Consider the following 23,450-nt stretch of genomic DNA (forward strand, 5'->3'; position numbering starts at 1 on the left):
CCAACTTCAGTGATTTTTTTATTTTTTGCAATTCTTTCCAGTCATTGGCAGAAGAGAACTGGAAGGAAAAGCAACCAAAGAGGTGTTGGCTTTTGGGATGACCAGTGAAATATACATGCTGGAGCGCATCCTACGGATGGGTGTTGCTGTGGTGACCAGTGAGCTGAGATAAGGCGGAACTTTAACTAGCAAGGTCTTGTAGATGACCTGGAGCCAGTGGGTTTGGCGTTGAATATGTAGTGAGGACCAGCCAACGAGAACATACCGGTCACAGTGGTGGGTAGTATATGGGGCTTTGGTGACAAAACGGATGGCAATGTGATAGACTGCATTCAAAAAGCTGTGTCCAAAGAAGGGCCAGATGTATACAGAATGGTGTCATCTGCGTAGAGGTGGATCAAAGAATCACCCGCAGCAAGAGCGACATCATTGATATATATGGAGAAAAGTGTCGGCCCTTGAATTGAACCCTGTGGCACCCACATAGAGACTGCCAGAGGCCCTCCGATTTGACACACTGATCTCTATCTGAGAAGTAGTTAGTGAACTAGGCGAGGCAGTCATTGGAGAAACCAAGGCTGTTGAGTCTGCCGATAAGAATACAGTGATTGACAGAGTCGAAAGTCTTGGCCAGGTCGATTAAGACAGCTGCACAGTACTGTCAATTATCGATGGAGGTTATGATATCATTTAGGACCTTGAGGGTGGCTGAGGTGCACCCGTCACCAGCTCAGAAACCAGATTGCATAGCGGAGAAGGTACAGTGGAATTCGAAATGGTCGGTGATCTGTTTGTTCACTTGGCTTTCAAAGACTTTAGAAAGTCAGGGCAGGATGGATATAGGTCTGTAACAGTTTGGGTCTAGAGTGTCTCCTCCTTTGAAGAGGGGGATGACCGCGGCCGCTTTCCAATCATTAGGAATCCCAGACTATACAAAATAGAGGTTGAACTAGTAATAGGGGTTGAAACAATAGCAACAAATAATTTTAAGAAGAGAGGGTCCAGATTGTCTAGCCCACCTGATTTGTAGGGGTTCAGATTTTGCAGCACTTTCAGAACATCAGCTGTCTGCATTTGAGGAAAGGAGGAGTGGGGGGGGGGGGGGGGGGGGTGCAGAGCTGTTGGCCGGGGTAACCAGGTGGAAAGCAGTCCAGCCGTAGAGAAATGCTTATGGGAACTCTCAATTATCATGTATTTATCAGTGGTGACAGTGTTTCCTAGTCTTAGTGTAGGGGCCATGCTTTTACAAAGTGAACCATTTTCACTGTATTGTCCAAAACGTATTTCAAGCTGTTAGACATTCCATTGGCAGCAAGAGCCTCTCAGTGGATGCTGCAGTGTATTTATTCAAGTGGCCTTGGGAGCAACTGCTTGCACGTGTGTTACCACTCCACTATGTCGTCCTGTCTTTTGCACCGTCAGTACAGATACCAACACATCTTGACTACCAAAGTCCATTTGATGTCACAAAACTGTCCAGTACTTAAAAAATATCCTCTCCTGTTGTCCTGGTTTCCAGTCGAGGATGTCTTCCTTAATTGACCCCCAATAAACGTATCGGACATATTCCAGGAGCTGAGTCCGTTGACTCATGCAGCTGTAACTGGCTTGTAATCGAAGCAGTAATTGTTTCAAGACATCTCCTGCCATGTCACTGATGCATCATGAAACAGTGTTGTTTGATGAAGTCATTGCCTGTATAGTTGTTTTTGGGACTTTTCCCCCAGCATTGTCCCAACAGCAGGAATAACTGCCTTGTTCAGGGGCAAAACAACAGATTTTTACCTTGTCAGCTCGAGGATTTGCTCATGCAACCTTTCAGTTACTAGTTCAATGCTCTAAGCACTAGGCTACCTGCCATCCCAATTAAGTCCTCCACAATAGAATGCTGCTTGCCTGTCCTAGACACTCGGTAGCTCACCATATAAGACCCTTCTAGACCCTTTTTATAATGGTATCTGTTGCTTTTATACATGTCTTACTACTCCAAAGTCGTTTTAATTCTCGCAAAAAAAATCTCTGTGGTTTATTTTGTAATTGGCATGTTTTGTTTCTAAATGTCCGGCAAGATTGAAGGTTTTATCGAGTTGTGAGATAGGCGAGGGGAAAAAACTAACTGGAAACCGTTGGAAAATATAAATGAACTGTTTGAAAATTAGATTTTTTAAATATTTTTAAATGTGAATCACATTTTTATTTGGCGTACCCCTGCCGGCAGGGGGGTATGCATACCCCAGTTTAGGAATACCTGCTCTAGAGTAAGTTGATTACCCCCTAGGGCTCACTATCACACACAGCTGGCTTCAATTAACCTACCTCCCAAACCCAACCCAGCACCTTCCTCGTACAAACCCCACATTCAAATCCCATTACCTTCTAACACTTTGAGTATATCCCATATGGCATCCTCTTCCCTTTATAGTGCACTACTTTTGACCAGAGCCCTAGGTCAAAAGTAGTGCACTTTAACAGGAATAGGGTGCCGTTGGGAAGCATCCTTTTCCCGACTACCTTATCACCATGTTTTATTTGGACATATTTCATGGACTGCTGGTTTGGCCGATGGACTACCCCCCCCCTGCCAGTCCCTCCACCCTCCATCACTCCCTTCACAACTGCTTAAACCTAAATAAATTAAAAACTCTTCAAAGCCGCCCCAAATTAAAAATCATCGCCCCCCCACCAGTCCCCCAAATGAGCGAACAGCAGGAGGTAAAGCGAGACGTAATCAAACAGGACAAGTCGCAATGGCGCTATGCAAATTAACCTCGCCGGGAACATATGCTCCCCTCATCGCGCCGCGCCCAGTAAGGAAGGGGATAAACTGTTGTTTAGATGCATCTGTGCTCCACATCTGCCTCAAAGCACTGTAGCTTAGCTAGCCTTTCCCTGCCTAGCATACAGACAACAATTTTTCCTAGCCACCGTGCTTCTACACCTGCATTGCTTGCTGTTTGGGGTTTTAGGCTGGGTTTCTGTACAGCACTTTGAGACATCAGCTGATGTACGAAGGGCTATATAAATAAATTTGATTTGATTTGATTTGACTTGTACGTTTTTTTAACAGATATACAGTTCATATTTTTATTTTTTATTTTCCCTTTGTCATAGTCATAGTTTCCTGAATGTTACTCTGTAAGATGTCAGCACACACACAGTGGTGTTTACATGATGGTGTGCACACAGACATACAGTGGTGTTTACATGATGGTGTGCACACAGACATACAGAGGTGTTTACATGATGGTGTGCACACAGACATACAGTGGTGTTTACTTGATGGTGTGCACACAGACACACAGTGGTGTTTACATGATGGTGTGCACACAGACATACAGAGGTGTTTACATGATGGTGTGCACACAGACATACAGAGGTGTTTACATGATGGTGTGCACACAGACATACAGAGGTGTTTACATGATGGTGTGCACACAGACACACAGTGGTGTTTACATGATGGTGTGCACACAGACATACAGAGGTGTTTACATGATGGTGTGCACACAGACATACAGAGGTGTTTACATGATGGTGTGCACACAGACATACAGTGGTGTTTACATGATGGTGTGCACACAGACATACAGAGGTGTTTACATGATGGTGTGCACACAGACATACAGAGGTGTTTACATGATGGTGTGCACACAGACATACAGAGGTGTTTACATGATGGTGTGCACACAGACACACAGTGGTGTTTACATGATGGTGTGCACACAGACATACAGAGGTGTTTACATGATGGTGTGCACACAGACATACAGTGGTGTTTACATGATGGTGTGCACACAGACATACAGAGGTGTTTACATGATGGTGTGCACACAGACATACAGTGGTGTTAACATGATGGTGTGCACACAGACATACAGTGGTGTTTACATGATGGTGTGCACACAGACATACCGAGGTGTTTACATGATGGTGTGCACACAGACATACAGTGGTGTTTACATGATGGTGTGCACACAGACACACAGTGGTGTTTACATGATGGTGTGCACACAGACACACAGTGGTGTTTACATGAGGGTGTGCACACAGACATACAGAGGTGGCATAGACAGATCCATATATGTACATTGGCTGGCCTCTGTTTGCAGGGCATGGTGGTCTAGTGAGTATATAGCCAGGGCCTGTGTTTCACTACAGGGTAAACAGTCTATGGAGGGATGGGATTTAGTGCCAAGGGGTTAAACAAGGAGTACACTATTGATGTACCGTGCACTACTTACATACTGTTTGTAGGATCTTCATTTGAACAGGAAATGTGAATTGTTGTGTGGATTATAATTCAGGGACATTTTTCTAGCGGTTGATCCATTATGTGTTAGGACATATCAAGTCTGCCATTTTTAAGTGTAAATGACAAACTTTAGATGCCTTTTAAAAATGTGAATACATTACAAGTTTGCATCTCCTGCTGTGCAGGAAATGTCCTGCAACAACAGGGTGATAAAATTAAGATCCTACATCTGCATGTTCTATATTGCTCGATATTAGTCAATGCAGAAAATGTCAATACACTTCAAAAGGTAATTATACTTCATATCTGACTGTGCAGTGGACACGGTTCCCTTTTCACACAAACACGGACACACACAGAAATACTCAAACACAATAATGCACACACATACTCTGCTCCTCCATTCCATTTTTAGCTTCTATGAAGGCAGGTCATTTCGATATGTACTGTATCTTCAGTGAAGCCACTTACGCCATATGGCTATTTAGCACACCTGTAACCAAACCCGCTTAGAATGTGGACTAATGCAGAAATTGACTCCACAACCTTGGTGGTATGTTGTGAAAGATTATGTTTCCTTTCCATGATGTTTATTCATATAAGTATCCTCTTGGCCTCTTGGAACAAAGCCGAATATTGCAAACCTAATCTCAGCATGTACCCAATCCCAGCAGTCTAATGTCCTAGGGTTTACCATCAGAACGGTTTGATACTGGAGAGGGAATGGTAAATGCCAAAGTAATTGACTCGTCAATGACTTATTCATGGTCCTCCACCTCCCCGATTCAAGAAGAATTTCCAGGTTTAGTCAAACAAATATTAAATTATTCAGCGCTACTTTGACGTGTTAAGCCACAACAATGCTGTACAGTGGGAGAAAGCAATATGAGTGAAGGTGTTATGGCAAATAAAGGCCTGCACTGGCAAAACACTCCCGTTCAGTAGAGTAACTGCCATGGGTAGACCTTCTTTTTGACTGAAAGTTGACATTACAGGGACAGATTCTGCTAAATTAATATTTAGATATTTCTTTCCATACCTTGAAAGCAGTCTACGGACAAGGAGTGACTGCAGTCCACACAGTTTTGTTAAACTAGACACTGAAATTATCGTATTTCTATTTAACTGTCCCTTTAACATCTAACCAATAAATGACAAGTTCATTGAACCGCTGTTTTATTTCACATATAAATTGTCTCTAGAGCAACAGAGAAAAACTAGATTGCTACACGCTCGAGCAAAAGAGATCTATGTCATTGATTGGATGTGAAATAGGGCAGGAGCAGGGGGTTTGTGGACTTGCTGAGAGCTGCGTTATTTTACGTCTGCATATTTTTACACCGCCTGCCGTTAGTGATTTACACGGGTTAATATGAAGAGTTATGTCCCAACAGAATTCGAGGTGGACTCCATGCTGAAAATGGTTAGGATAGTGTTTTTATGGAATACACTCAACTACCCACTGGGCACAGATGTCAATTCAACGTCTATTCCATGTTGGTTCAACATAATTTAATTGAAATGACGTGGAAACAACGTTGATTGAACCAGTGTTTGCCCAGTGGTACACACTCTCTTAATGCACATTCTCTCTCTCTCTCCCTCCTTCCCTCCCCCACACAGCACCCTCCGACCGAGTCCCGCCCATCATCCGCCAAGGGCCAGCCAATCAAACGTTGGCACCAGGCTCCACCGCTCAATTGCAGTGCCACGTGATGGGCAACCCTCTGCCCAGCATCCAATGGGAGAAGGACGGCCAAAGGATACTGGGTGACGAGCGTGTCAGCCTGATGGAGAAGGGAACATTCCAGATCACAAACCTGCAGGTACCTGAAAGGAACGTGCAAAGAACGTTCCCAATAATTCTTAAGAACGTAAAAATAATGTTCTCAATGATTCTCATAAATGTAGAAAGAACGCTCCAAACAATTCTCTTTCCCTCCTCTGTAAATGCCTTCACGCCCTGCATAATAGCATATGAAATTAAACACCTCACATTGCATCTCAACGCACTTCAAGTCTCATCATATCAATCGTCTGAGGTAACTCTCCTAAGTGACACTAAGCAACCGCATGCAATAACACCCGAGTGTTATTTCCAAAGCAATGCAATCAACTAAATCAAATCCAAGTGTAGACTAACAGTGAAATGTTTACTTATGGGCCCTTCCCAACAATGCAGAGAGACAAAAAGAGAAATAATACAAATAAAAATAATAATATAATAATAATAATAAATACACAATGAGTAACTACTCATCCTTAATGGTATTTAGCTTTGTTTAATTCACTATGTTATTATGACTGACTGCCATTTCGAGCAATAGAAAGCAGTTTTCAGATGCCGCGGTAAGCTGTCCTCTTGATATATTGATATGGCCACAGTGAGCGGCATACAGGCCATACAAGCTGTCCACTCTGACACACATCTCGGCAATGTAATTCAATCAAATTAAGAGTAAGATATTAATATTGGAATATTGGACCGCAGGAGTGACTTTTTTATGGTTTATGGGTGACTCATTGACTTAGTAATTGGCTGTTGAGTGTCTGTGGTGCATAATCGCCAAGGTAATGAGCGGGTGCAATCGTTAGCAGTCGTTAGTGGTGGCGTTCGCACGGCTAATGAAATCCATTCTACCCAGAGCCCTCTGGGGTTGCGGGCTGCACCTGCGGGTCACCGTAGTGTGTGGCGAGCTTCAGGCCGGCTGACGTGTTAATTAATTGATTGTCGAGCCCACAGTGATTAACGATTGCTGTGACTTTAATTAAATCCTTGTTGGGGAATTGAGAGAGGGGGAGAGAGAGAGGGGGGGGATAGGTAAAGAGAGAAGGAGGGAGAGCGATTAAGTTAAGAATCTCAATGCACCAACATCAAAAATGTTCAGCTAAAACTTCAACCGCATGCACTCAAAATATAGCAAACAATTTTTAGTACTTCCTCTGCCCACTGTATTTGTGAATTTCTCATATCTCGACTAGATGGGCTGTACTTATGTCAATTTCTATCATTTTGAATCTTGGACACTCTTCCTCCTTGTTTTTATTGCTCTCTCCCACTTTTATCAGGTTGCTCCTTTTAACTAAGGCAGAGAGGGGCACAGGAAGAAGGGATGGGTGGAGGAGAGAGGGCCGGCCACCCGACAGATGGTCTGTTTGTTCCTCTCTGGGACTGAAGCAATGCCCATTACCTCGGGACCAGAGCCAGACACACACTACAACTACAGCACTGTGCCAAGCCTCCCTCTAACAGGACAGAGACAAAAGGAGGGGTGGGGGAGAAAGAAAGCAATAGAGAAAGAGACAGGATATTGAGATGAAAATATGAGATGGAGAGAAATAGAAGTCAAGGAAGATGCTACAACACAGAGAGAGAATGCACTTGAGATGATATCAGAACATCGAGGAAGGGGAGAAAATAAGGAAGGCATTTCACAACCAGGAACGAGCTTAGACATTTGGCTCCCGGTTGACTCTCCCCACCTTCATCCTTCAACCATTTTTAACTATCTGTTTAGCGCAGCGCCTAAAGCTGCCAACCATGATTAATGGTCAGGTGCCCATCCGTTTAACCCTTCCCAATCCTCTCCTCCAATCACCAGTCACCACCCGGGACCTGTCGCCCCAAACATGCACATCATTGGCTTTCTTGGCTGCCATACAGGTTCTTTCAAGGTCAGCTGGCCTTTAGGAAGAGTGATGTACTATTGGACTTGGAGTCACCTCTCCTGTCCCTCTTGGGGCTTTTAGACAGGGAACTTAGACTTGAGTTATACCAACGCCACTGCAACTGGCCACACAGGGTATAGAGGGTATAGAGAAGTGGATGGCAACCAAGCACAAACAACAGTGCTATTATCTTGATTGCATTGTGTTGGCTCGCTGTGCGTTTTTGTAGTGTGCTTTGTATAATTCATTAGCTTTAGTTTTGAATAAGATTGGTCTTACATTAACCATGAGGGCTGAATGCCTAGTCGTGTGTGTGTGTGTGTGTGTGTGTGTGTGTGTGTGTGTGTGTGTGTGTGTGTGTGTGTGTGTGTGTGTGTGTGTGTGTGTGTGTGTGTGTGTGTGTGTGTGTGTGTGTGTGTGTGTGTGTGTGTGGCCCACTAACCTCCAGGCGGTTGGGGGTGAGCTGTCAACACTATTAGATCATTGTCTGCGAGTCCCTACAGGTGTAGGATCTTAATTTGACCAGTTTCTCACAGCAAGAAGATAATCCTGCAGCAACAGGAAATGTGAATTATTGATAAAAGAATGTTTAGGGGCAAATCTGAATTTAGAAGCATTTTAAACCTTGAATACATTAGTGCTTTTCCTGCAACAACAGGGTGATCAAATTGAGATCCTACATTTGTACATCTTCCACTGTTGTAAGCAATTTCTAGCCCTTGTCTCGCTCTCAGCCTCCCAATGAAATTTTAATAGGCAATGTTCTCCCTGACCCACACTTATCGTCTTAAACACACACACACACGTGTGCACTACCTACACACTCACACACAATTACCAGTAGGCACGTACGCAATCACACACACACACACACACACACACACACACACACACACACACACACACACACACACACACACACACACACACACACACACACACACACAGACATACATGCACCTGCGAGTATACACACGCATGCACACACGTGCGCGCACACACGTGCGCGCACACACACACACACACACACACACACACACACACACACACACACACACACACACACACACACACACACACACACACACACACACACACACACACACACTTGCTAGTGTCAGCCCAGAATGCTGGTTACTGTTGAGTGCTCAGTATAAAGCAAAGTAAGAGCCACAGACGTTTGCAGACCCGCTCTGGTTACTAAAGGTCTCTCCTTTATCCTCCTCTAAACTCCCACACTGGTTCAAAAGGATCAGGGCCCATATTTATCAAGGGTTTCAGATAGGAGTGCTGATCTATGATCAGTTTTGCCTTTTAGATCATGAATACGATTAAATGGATAGTGGGGACTCCTACCCTGAACTTGAAGCTGTCTACCTGCTCTACTGCTGTCCTGTCGATGTGGATGGGGGCGTGTCCACGATCAACTCCTTGTTCTTGCTGACATTGATGGAGAGGTTGTTGCTCCGGCACCACACTGCCAGTTCACTGACCTCCTCCCTGTAGGCTGACTCATTGTTGCCGGTGATCAGGCCTACCACCGTCGTGTTGTCAGTGAACTTGATAATGGTGTTGGAGTTGTGCGTGGCCACACAGTCGTGGGTGTACAAGGAGTACAGGAGGGGACTAAGCACACACCCTTGTGGGGCCCCTGTGTTAAGGGTCAGTGTGGAGGAGATAATGTTGCCTACCCTCACCACCTTGGGTCGGCCCGTCAGGAAGTCCAGGATCCAGTTGCAGAGGGAGGTGTTCAGACCCAGAGTCCTAAGCTTGGTGACGAGCTTGGAGAGAACAATGCTGTTGAACGCTGATCTGTATTCAATTTACAGCATTCTCACATAGGTATTCCTCTTATCTAGGTGGGTGAGGGCAGTGTGAAGAGCAATTGAGATTGCGTCATCTATGGATCTGTTGGGGTGGTATGGAAATTGGAGTGGGTCTAGAGGGTGGCTGGGATGGTGGTGTTAATGTGTTCCATAACCAGTCTCTCAAAGCACTTCATGATTACAGAACTGAGAGCTACAGGGCGGTAGTCATTGTGGCATGAAGCTTTAGAGTTCTTAGGAACAGCAATGATTGTGGTCATCTTAAAAGATGTGGAGATTACAGACTGGGACCAGGAGAGGTTAAAACTGACTGTGAATATGCCTGCCAGCTGTTCTGTGCATGCTCTGAGAACATATACTCTAAAGCCATATATACACTGAGTATACAAAACATTAAGAACACCTGCTCTTCCCATGACATAGACAGACCAGGTGAATCCAGGTGAACGCTATGATCCCTTATTGATGTCACTTGCTAAATCCACTTCAATCAGTATGGTATTTGATGCCAGGCGCACCGATTTGTGTCAAGAACAGGCAACACTGCTGGGTTTTTCATTCTTAACAGTTTCCTGTGTGTAACAAGAATGGTCCAACACCCAAAGGACATCAAGCCAACTTGACAGAACTGTGGGAAGCATTGGAGTCAACATGGCAGATGTTCTAGGCAGATGTTCATGTTGACTTACCTGGAAAGATTTGCTTTGGAACACCGAATATGAAGAGGCAAAGGCATTGTGCTTTTGTGCATGTACACGATGTTAACTGAGCCCTCTCTCTTGTTGCCAGGAAACCGACTCAGGGGCCTACACCTGCGTGGCTTCCAGCTCGAGCGGAGAGACGACATGGAGCGGAGTACTCACGGTGAAAGGTAAATGCACACGCATGCACACACGTGTACACACACGCATGCACACACACACACGGTGAAAGGTAAATGTACTGTAGTAAACACCTCCCTACAGACTATTAGATTGCCTCCATGACATTACATGCCCATATAAGATCATTATCACCTGTAGGTATGGCAGTGAATGGAGAAATAAGGCAGAGGTCTTGTGAAATTGTGGATGTAATCGCACCTAGGGGCGTTGTTTGGCCCAAGGCGAAACGGAAGGATGATGAGTTGGAAGAAGTAATGCCTTATTGCTGAAATGAAATGCTGCTGTTTGATGAAGCTTGATACGGTGGTATTTAGTGCCTACAAATGCATCTTAAAAACAACCAAGCAGAAATTCACAACTAAACTCTTATTTTTAGATGTGAATTGTCAAAGTCAGTTACTGTGATCAGGGCTGGGGTCCGTTTCATTTCATTCCTTATTGAAGACAAATGTTACTTTTCAATCCGTGATTGATCGTATTACATTAATTATTTACCAACAGGTAACTTACAAAAGGACTAGTGCTAGTCTTCCAACAACAGTTAGATTGAGAATGGTTGCACTACCACTATACATAGGAGATGCACTACCACTATACATAGGAGATGCACTACCACTATACATAGGAGATGCACTACCACTATACATAGGAGATGCACTACCACTATACATAGGAGATGCACTACCACTATACATAGGAGATGCACTACCACTATACATAGGAGATGCACTACCACTATACATAGGAGATGCACTACCACTATACATAGGAGATGCACTACCACTATACATAGGAGATGCACTACCACTATACATAGGAGATCCACTACCACTATACATAGGAGATGCACTACCACTATACATAGGAGATGCACTACCACTATACATAGGAGATCCACTACCACTATACATAGGAGATGCACTACCACTATACTTAGGAGATGCACTACCACTATACATAGGAGATCCACTACCACTATACATAGGAGATGCACTACCACTATACATAGGAGATGCACTACCACTATACATAGGAGATCCACTACCACTATACATAGGAGATGCACTACCACTATACATAGGAGATCCACTACCACTATACATAGGAGATGCACTACCACTATACATAGGAGATCCACTACCACTATACATAGGAGATGCACTACCATCCAGCTAACCTCTCATCCTCTGTCTCTGTTTCTTTTTAAATGCACTTCCCTTCATTTGATTTGATTTGATTGTGATTTTCAGAGAGTGGAGGTTCGTCTGTCCCCCAGGCATCAGAACCTTTCCAGCTGCCAGGACCGCCCCAGAAGCCTGTGGTGACCGACGTGACGCGCAACAGTGTCACCCTCACCTGGCAGCCCAACGCCCACGAGGGAGGCGCCGCCGTCACCTCATACATCATTGAGGCCTTCAGGTGAGCGGAGTGGACAGTAGGAGTTGGACCACGTTCCATAGGGCTCAACCTCGTGGTGCATTCTGTAGAACAGACAGGAAGACAGATATTTCAGCTCTATTCATGCTACATTATTTTGGGGGGGAGGGGGTTGAAGTAACACATAACATCTAAAGACACACTTGCACATACTGGTGACTTGAAAAAGGTAGAAGGATGGGGGACCCACGGTATAGACCCGGGTCGCACAGAGACGACAAAAAGGGTGTTTCAAAAGTCGTCAAAGACACAAGATTTATTTCAACCTAAAACATTTAAGAAATAATATATTCACAGTAAAATATTGTGGGGAATGAGAAGTCTGTGGTTGGGAAGGAACCACACCTGGGATTGAATGAGGGTATGAGGTATGAGTTGAGGCATTCAGAGGCTTCAATCTGATGTGGGCAATGACAGGGGTTCTTCAACAAAATAATCTAGTCATTCTGGCAGAGACAACTGCACTCTGGTAGTTAGCTAGATACTTGCAACCTAAATTTGTCAAATTTAGACTAAAACTAAAATTTCAAATAAATGTCACTAACTTGACACAAAACCAAAGTTTTAAAACCAAGAAAGAAATACATAATCTACCTCCTCCATCTCCTGTAGTTTGAAGAAACTAATTTGAATAATGTCCTAAAAATGCTCAACTATTCACCATCTCAATCTATCCAACAATGTCACCAACTCACCATGCTTCAAAATCACACATGCAAAATCACACATGCAAAATCACACAAGCACTAGGATCCTTCTCTGATCCTTTGATTGGATGGGCAACATGTTTATACTTTCCAAAGCTTTGACTGGTTGAAGGACGACCACCGCAAGTTGTCTTAATTATGTATGTAGGTCTATGAAAGGGAATGAGGAGCACAAGCCTTCTAGGTTTTGTATTGAAGTCAATGTGGCCAGAGAAGGACAGAAAATGACTGTCCTCTGGCTACACCATGGTGCTACCCTAGAGGGTGCTGTTGATACTACTGTATACTTTCATTGCAAAACTGTGTGTTTTAATCAGGTATTTGGTGATGTGAATATATTTGGTATAGGTTTATCTTAACTCTTTAAAAAAAATGAAATTCACTGAGTAGGATGGTCCTCCCCTTCCTCCTCTTAGGAGCCTCCACTGGCAGACACACAGTGTTCTCCCCTCCAGCCCCCAGCTCTCTCTCTCAAATCAAATCTAATTGTATTGGTCACATACACATATTTAGCAGTGTAACGAAATGCTTGTGTTCCTAGCTCCAACAGTGCAGTAGTATCTAACAATTCACAACAATACACACAAATCTAAAAGTAAAAGAACGGAATTAAGAAATATATAAATATTAGGACGGGTAATGTCAGAGTGCCATTGACTAAAATACAGTAGAATAGAATACAGTATATACATATGAAATGAGTAAAGCAGTATGTAAACATTATTAAAGTGACTAGTGTTCCATGTCAATGTATATAGGGCAGCAGCCTCTGAGGTGTAGGTTTGAGTAACGGGATGGTAGCCGGCTAGTGATGGCTATTTAACAGTCCGATGGCCTTGAGATAGCTGTTTTTCAGTCTCTTGGTGCACCTGTACTGACCTCGCCTTCTGGATGATAGTAGGGTGAACAGGCCGTGGTTCCGGTGGTTGATGTCCTTGATGATCTTTTTGGCCTTCCTGTGACATCAGGTGCTGTACGTGTCCTGGAGGGCAGGCAGTGTGCCCCCGGTGATGCGTTGGGCTGACCGCACCACCCTTTTGGAGAGCCCTGCGGTTGCGGACGGTGCAGTTGCCATACCAGGCGATGATACTGCACTCCGTTGTGTATTTGTAAAAGTTTGTGAGGGTCTTAGGGAACAAGAAAAATTTATTCAGCCTCCTGAGGTTGAAGAGGCACTATTGCGCCTTCTTCACCACACTGTCTGTTTGAGTGGAGCATTTCTAGTCAGAGGTTGCTGTGGGCAGCCTTCCCTCACCCTTTATTAATGGTGTCAGTACACACACACACACACACACACACACACACACACACACACACACACACACACACACACACACACACACACACACACACACACACACACACACACACACACACACACACACACACACACACACACACACACACACACACACACACACACACACACACCCTGTGGACACCCTGACACATTTCACATTCTAATCAACCTCAGCTAGGTTGGAGGCTGGCCCATGCTAACCCACTCCCCAAACCTCCCAGCTGCCCCCCACTTTGACTTTAGCCCCCATCAAACGTCACACAAACACACACACACACAGCTTAGTGCACCTCTGTGGAGCTAAAATGGTAATGTGTTCAATTGTGGCTGGCACAGACAGATAGACAGAGTCCTTGGGCTATTGTACGCTGAGCGGAGCCGGGCTAGCTCTATTTACTGAGAGAGAGGTTCCTATGGGTCTCACAGTGGGCTGATAGGACGCAGAGGGATGGAAAGACGAATATAGAGGGATGGAGGAATAAAGGGATGGGGGAAGCAGACACAGATAGACAGTGTTACGAGTGCAGTATGGTCTAACAGTGGGCTGATAGGACGCAGAGGGATGGAGGGAGGAGGGGATGAGAAAGCCGGTACAGACGTGGACGGACTGTGTTATGAGAAAATGCCTCCCCTCCCACTCCATTTAGGTGGGGACTATCTCATCCTGACTCACTAGCCCCTGCATCACTCTTCTCTCACCTTGCCCCCTGGGTAGTAGTTAGCACCGTGCCGAGTGGCCCAAATTGATTGTTTATAGAGTTGCTGTGGGGACTGAATAGGTTAGTTTAGAATAACATTTCCTTGTCTGAGATGCTGGGGGTTATTTTGGGGTTGAAGGGTACGTGTGGCCAGGGGGATAGGGTGTGTGTGTGTGTGTGTGTGTGTGTGTGTGTGTGTGTGTGTGTGTGTGTGTGTGTGTGTGTGTGTGTGCGTGTGCGTGCGTGCAGGACAAGGTGGACATAGAATCCTGACATGTTGTTACTGTATGAAGATGGGCAGATTTACCATTGTCCTCTCTCCATTCTATAGGACATGGAGGTGAGGAACAGTCGTTTTTCCCCCATTGGCATGTTTGTGGGGCAAGAGTGTATATGTACGTGTGTATTTGTGTGTTTCCTGTGTGTGTCCCAAGTTTCCCAGCCTCTCCTCGGACAAAGTGACCTTGGATTTATCACTTTTGGGCAGTCCGCTGGAGGAATATTTACGGCTCACACAGCTTTTATCGCTGTCGCCTAATTGCGCAGGTCGGCTATAAAGTCACTCGTCTGCTACAGCAGTCACTGGTCCCGAGGGGGAAATGAAAAAGGAACGGGTTGAGGAAAAGATAAGAAAAAGCGAGTGACGAGGGGTGGAGGAGGGTGTCATGTAACTATGCCAGTAAACAATAAACAAGGTGTGACAGCAAATCTAAAGAACAGGCAGGAGAGGAAAATGCAAACGGAACTGCCTTTATTAGATGCATTGTTCACAAGATTTATCACTTTATTTATTAGAAGGCAAAACACGAATATTTAAGATGACACATTTTTTTTTTTTACGAACAAAGAAACTTGTCATAAACACACAGCTGGCGTTATTGTTATTTACCAGATGCTCTGGCATGGTCTGATGGTGCGTCGTGGCTAAAAACCTGAGTGGGCTAAAAATAGCTCCGTCATCATTTCCTGGATCTGTCACTGGGCTCGGGAACGCAGTGCGTCAAATGAGCATGGGGGACAGCGAAGCATCGCTGAACACAGCACTTAATGACTAGGCAAACAGCTTCAGCCTGGGCTCTGCTATTCTAGTGGCTCCTATCTGATTCTCTGTAAAAAAAAAGACTGAGGAACAGTTTGTAGTCACTATTGAGTCATGGCAATGTTTGGTGGAATGCTTTGCCAATAACCTAACGAAGGGTTATACCTAGTCAGTTGCACAACCAAAATGTCTCTTCCGCATTTAACCCAACCCCTCCGAATCAGAGAGTTGCTGCGGGCAGCCTAAACGTCAATCTGTGTCTGAAGTGGTGTACAGCATTTACTGTGAAGCAGCCTCCTCAGTCATCAGGGCTTTCATATTTATTGCACTTGGCGGAGCAGAGCTATTGTGAAGGAAGTTGTCAAGTTTGTGTTGATTTACAGGACGTACCGCCGTCACCTATTGTCAACCAATCATGCCAATGCAGAGATATCATGTCAATGCTTCTGCATGCCTCCACAATTGTTTCACACACGCCTCTGACCTTTCGGTTACTGGACCAACGCTCTTAACCGCTAGGCTACTTGCCGCTGAGTTGGATTCTCTGTGAAAAGATAGTGATAGTCACTATTGAGTAATATAGGAACAGCTGTCAATATAACATTCTCTGTAAAGTATAACATTTAACAATAGCCTTGCACAGTAACTTTACTAAGGTAATTGGAAATTACAAATAACATGACATCTTTGTCTGTGGTCTCTTACTTTAGCCAATCAGCAGGCAGTACATGGCAAACGGTGGCTGACCTGGTCAAATTGGAGAAACACACGGTCAGTGGTCTCTTCCCCAACACCATCTACCTATTCATCGTCCGAGCGGTCAACGCTTATGGCCTGAGTGACCCCAGCCCCATCTCTGAGCCCGTCCGCACACAAGGTCAGTACCTAGGAGGGACACAACATAATTTAAAAAATAAGTACAGAGTGGTAGTTAGTGTAAAACAAGTGTGGGAAGTCAAAACGCAATTGTTCTCTCATTTTGAAAACTTGCTTCATGAAAGCATAAAGGTCTGAAGGCTTCATGCTTCATATAAAACAATTTAGGGTATGTCAATCAAGTGTGTATGTGAGTTAAGCATCCACTATCGTTTTACTGAGTATTTTGTGTCTTGAAGTTTGTTCATGATGTATTTGCAGATGTAAGTCCCACCGGCCAGGGAGTGGACCACAGGCAGGTCCAGAAAGAGCTGGGAGAGGTGGCCGTTCAGCTTCAGGATCCCGTCACACTCACTGCCTCCAGTGTTCAAGTATCATGGATGGTGAATACCCTGTCCTGAGTGTTTATATCATCTTTCACAGGATAAAGGCTATTGGTTGGACTCACACTCTATGAATGTTTTATTGGATGTTTTACTGTATACCCATATACAAGGGTAGTAGAACTATATCTCTTATCTATCTATTTGTATCTCTACCTTTTCTCTAATTGTCTAATTGTCGTTTTTCCTCGCCTCCCCAGGTGGACCGTCAGTCCCAGTACATCCAGGGCTACCGGATTCTCTACCGGCCCAGGGGTGGCACCTGGCAGCTGCAGGATGTCAAGGCCCCGTCGGAGCGCCTGGCCGTGGTCGCTGATCTGCTCAAAGGCACTGAGTACGAGATCAAGATCCGGCCCTATTTCGACGAGTTCCAGGGCATGGACAGCCGGCTGCTTCTGGTCAGAACACCAGAGGAAGGTAAGACTGGCTAGAAGCTACTGATACTGACCACTTCAGATGAGACTGACACAAGCCTTGCTGAGACAGAGGCTGTCCTAATATGGACAGCATATACAGTGGGGAGAACAAGTATTTGATACACTGCCGATTTTGCAGGTTTTCCTACTTACAAAGCATGTAGAGGTCTGTAATTTTTGTCATAGGTACACTTCAACTGAAAATCACATTGTATGAAAATCCAGAAAATCACATTGTATGATTTTTAAGTAATTAATTTGCATGTTATTGATTGACATAAGTATTTGATACATCAGAAAAGCAGAACTTAATATTTGGTACAGAAACCTTTGCAATTACAGAGATCATACGCTTCCTGTAGTTCTTGACCAGGTTTGCACACACTGCAGCAGGGATTTTGGCCCACTCCTCCATACAGACCTTCTCCAGATCCTTCAGGTTTCGGGGCTTTCGCTGGGCAATACGGACTTTCAGCTTCCTCCAAAGATTTTCTATTGGGTTCAGGTCTGGAGACTGGCTAGGCCACTCCAGGACCTTGAGATGCTTCTTATGGAGCCACTCCTTAGTTGCCCTGGCTGTGTGTTTCGGGTCGTTGTCATGCTGAAAGATCCATCCACGATCCATCTTCAATGCTCTTACTGAGGGAAGGAGGTTGTTGGCCAAGATCTCGCGATACATGGCCCCATCCATCCTCCCCTCAATATGGTGCAGTCGTCCTGTCCCCTTTGCAGAAAAGCATCCCAAAATAATGATGTTTCCACCTCCATGCTTCACGGTTGGGATGGTGTTCTTGGGGTTGTACTCATCCTTCTTCTTCCTCCAAACACAGCGAGTGGAGTTTAGACCAAAAAGCTCTATTTTTGTCTCATCAGACCACATGACCTTCTCCCATTCCTCCTCTGGATCATTCAGATGGTCATTGGCAAACTCCAGACGGACCTGGACATGCACTGGCTTGAGCATGGGGACCTTGCGTGCGCTGCAGGATTTTAATCCATGACGGCGTAGTGTGTTACTAATGGTTTTCTTTGAGACTGTGGTCCCAGCTCTCTTCAGGTCATTGACCAGGTCCTGCCGTGTAGTTCTGGGCTGATCCCTCACCTTCCTCATGATCATTGATGCCCCACGAGGTGAGATCTTGCATGGAGCCCCAGACCGAGGGTGATTAACCGTCATCTTGAACTTCTTCCATTTTCTAATAATTGCGCCAACAGTTGTTGCCTTCTCACCAAGCTGCTTGCATATTGTCCTGTAGCCCATCCCAGCCTTGTGCAGGTCTACAATTTATCCCTGATGTCCTTACACAGGTCTCTGGTCTTGGCCATTGTGGAGATGTTGGAGTCTGTTCGATTGAGTGTGTGGACAGGTGTCCTTTATACAGGTAACGAGTTCAAACAGGTGCAGTTAATACAGGTAATGAGTGGAGAACGGGAGGGCTTCTTAAAGAAAATCTAACAGATCTGTGAGAGCCGGAGTTCTTACTGGTTGGTAGGTGATCAAATACTTATGTCATGCAATAAAATGCAAATGAATTACTTAAAAATCATACAATGTGATTTTCTGGATTTTTGTTTTAGATACCGTCTCTCACAGTTGAAGTGTACCAATGATAAAAAGTAGGAAAACCTGCAAAATCGGCAGTGTATCAAATACTTGTTCTCCCCACTGTACTTAAGATAGCCTATGTCCATAATGGAGGGAATGGTGAGTAACAAGGTTTTAAAATAGTTTTTTTACGATGGGACTTCCAGGTGTAAAAAAAGGTTTTGAAAGTGGTGATTGATTGGTCATACACAGTCGTTGCTTTTAAAGAGAATATGCCCTCAGTCAATTTACCCAGCAAAGTAAGGCTGAAATAAAAAGTGGTGAATTTAACCTTTTTAGTATTTATCTTGGAGGGCACAAAGCAGAAACAGTTTGAGGTCTGACTTTTTAAAAATAGCTAGCTGTTAAGGAGCCTCTAGCAGTCACATCTCTGTGAAGTCAAAAGCAATTCAGTCTCAATTGGATTGCAATTCCCAACACCTGTGTGACCTTCACATCCTGTTATGAAGGCAAATAACTGTTTAGTCCAATAACCACTTCATGGCATTTGATGGCATTTGATGGAGTCTGCCATTTTCATCAAAATCTAATCATATTTTCGCTATCTTACCAAATGCCCCTATTTAATATTTTCTATGTCAACATGGAGTTGGGTTTTTTCACAACTTGATCTTCCCTCTTTCCCTGCAGTCCCGAGTGCCCCTCCCAAAGCAGTCACCGTGGTTACAGTGAAGCTGAGCAACAGCTCCAGCATTAGTGTCTCCTGGGAGCCTCCCCCCGCCGAGATGCAGAATGGAATCATCCAGGAGTACAAGGTAGGATGACTGAACCAGAAACGACATATCATGATTGGATCAATCCAATGACAACCATCCATATGGGTGGGTGGTATTTACATATGGGTGGTATTTAAATATGATAATAATAGTTACATAATTACAATGATTTCTTTTGGATTCATTAAAACAAATCATTGGAAATAAGGAGTAGCTATGAATTATTTTACATTTTTTAAAGCAATTTGACATCTTCCATCTCTTCCACCAACTCATCATCCTCCAACCAACAATAACAGGTGTGGTGTGTAGGCAACGACACCCAGACCCGCTACCACATCAACACCACCGTAGATGGCACCTTCCTCTCCACTGTGCTCAAGGGGCTGCTGCCAGGCATTCTGTACCAGGTGGAGGTGGCAGCAGTGACCAGCGCCGGAGTGGGCACCCACAGCCAGCCTGTGTCCATCCTCATTAGTGAGTCCCCGCAGAACCACAAGCTAGCAGAATTAGTAATTCCAGTTCCCGGCATATCAAGGATATAGTATAAGATTGAGCGGAACTGTAATAAGGGAAGCAAAAATGACTGAAATGATTGTTAAGTGTAACAGCAGTGTCATATTCATGTGTTAAGCATGCTTAGAGTCTGTGTACAACTTAGAATCAAATGTTGAGGCCAACAAGCATGATTCTAACTTTACATACAGTTCTGAGGTGTGGAAGATTAAATGTTTTGCCATTCGTCATTTGGTTTATAACATATAGCATTTTGTCATACACAGTACTCAAACCATGAAGTATTACTTGGAAAATGATGGTTATAATACAGTACTTACATGGCAAAAGTTGTCTGAAAATCGAAATATCAATCTCCTTACTTACTTGCCGCTCTCCCTCAGAGCTGCCAGCGGAGGCACCTTCAGTGCCCAGCGAGGACAGTGATGAAGGCAGCGTGAGCCTGGCCGAGCAGATCACTGATGTGGTGAAGCAGCCGGCGTTCATCGCTGGGATCGGCGGGGCCTGCTGGGTCATCCTCATGGGTTTCAGTGTGTGGATCTACTGCCGCCGCAAGAAGAGAAAGGAGCTGAGTCACTATACCGCATCGTTCAACTACACGCCTGCAGGTACTTATCACACTTTATTTTATGCACTCTTTATACAACACTTATTGTTACTTAACCACTTATCAAATAAGCATGTTTTAATATAACCAACCTTACCATATCAAGTATTCTACTGCACTTTACAATAGGCTGCTATTTTAACTTAAAATACTTCAGGATTTTGGCAATGAGGCCCTTTATCTACTTCCCCAGAGTCAGATGAACTTTTGGATACCAATTCTATGTCTCTGTGTCCAGTATGAAGGAAGGTAGAGGTTGTTTCCCGAGCTAATGCCTGAACTTCTGTGGGTATCAGTGCAATGGAGCAGAATGTTCTCTTTTCTCTTTTCAAAACTGGTTGAATGGCTATGTTTACCCTGTAGGCACCTGCTACCTACTACAGGTGAGATAAATTACACACAATGAATGAGAATCACCTGCCTCCAACCAAATTCATTAGAATTCTTCTGAAGTGAAGTTTCTTGGTCCTGTGCCGTTATAAATCAATAAACGTGTGAACACCAAAAGCTTTGTTAATTAAAAAATAGTAACGCGCAAGGGTGCCAATATATTAGAGTGCAACTGTACCATATGACATTATGGCCACCATTCATGCTTTACTGTATTTGATCCATTCACACCTGAATGCATATCTCCTTTTTCTTCTGCAGTTGGCTTTCCACATGGAGAGGCATCTGGACTCAATGGAAGGTAAGGATCCCTGTTTATGTTATTTCAAGGAGACTTTCCCATTCTTATTACTAGTCTTCTTTTAGTAAAGTGATGAGAACCAAGCTGTGGATTGGCATCAGGTATGATCATAGTGTGTGTTATTTTTATTATGTTTAGGCCTGGCATGCTGGGTGGCAACATGGGCAATTACCCGTGGCTGGCAGACTCATGGCCCACCACCAACCTGGTCCATAGTGGCAAAGAGGCCGTCAACTGCTGCACCGCCAAACATGACACTGCAGAAAGATACTACAATGGTATGAGACACAGCATGATCCTGCTTACAGCGGTCAGTTTGTTTTGTGCACATCCAGGGATTATCTCTACGATGCCTTTTGTGTAGTCTCAGGGAGAATTTCAGTTGCATACTCCTCACGTCCTCTCTTCTCAATCCTTGCCTTCTTGTGAAAACCCATTGGAGAAGAAGGTCAGAGGGGAGGGACCTCTGGCTTTCTCGTCCAATGGGTTTGAGAAAACAATGCGAGAGGACATGAGGAGTATGCAATTGAGATCTTCCTTCAGCCTTTGAAGAAGTCTCAAAGTATAGTTTCCATCATCTCATGTGATATCAACTTGTACGGCAGACTTGGGGCTGAATTCAAGCACTTCTGGAAAATCCAACAGGTTGAATTATTATTAAAATAAAATATATTTTGCCTTACCAAATAGTGTAACCTGCATATGTCATGGTAATTGTAGCTCACATAACAACTTTGACACTAACTCTGCAGTTAAATATCTAGAAATACCATAAATCAAATGACAAAAGATGACCTCTCACTAGAATCTGACCTCTCACCTCTGACCCGCCCTTGGCACCAGAAGCGGGCATATCCAACTACCTGAACCAGACAGAGAAGTACAGCACGGGCGATTCCACCGAAGGCCCTATCTACAGCACCATCGACCCCACCGCCGAGGACCTCCGCAGCTTTAACAGCCCCTACTCCTCCACCACGCCCTACGCCAGCACTCCCATCATGCCCTTCACCAACCAGGCACTCCAGGGGTCTCACAGCCCCACAGAGCAAGATGGCGGCCACTGGATCACCCAGCCCGCTGGACCTTCCTCCCAGTACGCCCAACCCGACCGCTGCAGGACGGACAGCGGTAAGACTACGTTTAAGATCGTGTTTCCCATGGTATGATTCTAGTTGGGGCACCACGAACCCCAAGCAACATTTACAAAAAAAGACCAAGTTAAATATAATAACTGGAGTCACTTTGACATTTTTGGAGCCATAGAACAGCATTATGGTACCTACTAGCTAGCAATAAGCTAGCTAACCTACTGTAAATTGGTGTAACACTGATTCATCTGGAGGCGGAAGAAACGCACACCTGGTTAGCGGAGTAGAACACTTGAAAAAGAAAAGGAGAGCCGCACACTATAGGAGCTCAGATACAATCATTTAAAAACAACGTTTCGGCAGCCCAGCTGTCTTCAAATCAAATTGTATTTATCACATGCGCCGAATACAATAGGTGTAGACCTTACAGTGAAATGCTTACTTACAAGCCCTTAACCAACAAGGCGAGGGTATAATGACAAACACTACGGGTCACTAGTTTATATAGAGTTTGAAAGGTCACACACAGGTGTCTGTAATCATGGCCGGCTGTGGCTTTATTTCTTTGGCTGATTGACAAATGTTGTACAATGGATATCAAAAACAATAATCACAAGAATGGCTTCATATCAGACTTTACATTGAGACCAAAGGGAGCAAGGGTCTTTAAATTAAAGATCCAGACGGCCACTCGTTTTCACAATACATTTTAAAGGTCAACCCCCTCTTTTTGCAC

The 23,450-nt window shown here is 44.5% G+C and overlaps 1 protein-coding gene and 1 long non-coding RNA gene across 5 annotated transcripts in view; one reads left to right on the forward strand and one right to left on the reverse strand.

Moving 5' to 3' along the window:
• LOC109892866 (roundabout homolog 2) overlaps window positions 1–23,450 on the forward strand; it is a 131,335-nt gene that overhangs the window by 98,053 nt on the left and 9,832 nt on the right. For 2 of the 4 annotated variants that reach the window (XM_031826774.1, XM_020485709.2), the window contains 12 exons: window positions 5,876–6,078; window positions 10,537–10,618; window positions 11,882–12,050; window positions 16,523–16,689; window positions 16,950–17,071; window positions 17,272–17,488; window positions 19,724–19,848; window positions 20,109–20,286; window positions 20,709–20,933; window positions 21,584–21,623; window positions 21,762–21,901; window positions 22,467–22,754. In XM_031826774.1, the coding sequence (XP_031682634.1) occupies window positions 5,876–6,078; window positions 10,537–10,618; window positions 11,882–12,050; window positions 16,523–16,689; window positions 16,950–17,071; window positions 17,272–17,488; window positions 19,724–19,848; window positions 20,109–20,286; window positions 20,709–20,933; window positions 21,584–21,623; window positions 21,762–21,901; window positions 22,467–22,754 (1,956 nt within the window). The remainder of the gene's footprint in view (window positions 1–5,875; window positions 6,079–10,536; window positions 10,619–11,881; window positions 12,051–16,522; window positions 16,690–16,949; window positions 17,072–17,271; window positions 17,489–19,723; window positions 19,849–20,108; window positions 20,287–20,708; window positions 20,934–21,583; window positions 21,624–21,761; window positions 21,902–22,466; window positions 22,755–23,450) is intronic. The other 2 variants (XM_031826775.1, XM_031826773.1) reach the window with 1 other exon arrangement.
• LOC116374401 (uncharacterized) lies at window positions 15,508–16,633 on the reverse strand. Its single transcript, XR_004210316.1, has 2 exons — window positions 16,518–16,633; window positions 15,508–16,356 (listed from the first exon to the last, which is right to left on the reverse strand). It is a non-coding gene; the product is annotated as an uncharacterized LOC116374401 (long non-coding RNA).

The sequence above is a fragment of the Oncorhynchus kisutch genome, linkage group LG6, assembly GCF_002021735.2.
Source record: "Oncorhynchus kisutch isolate 150728-3 linkage group LG6, Okis_V2, whole genome shotgun sequence".
Lineage (NCBI taxonomy): Eukaryota > Metazoa > Chordata > Actinopteri > Salmoniformes > Salmonidae > Oncorhynchus > Oncorhynchus kisutch.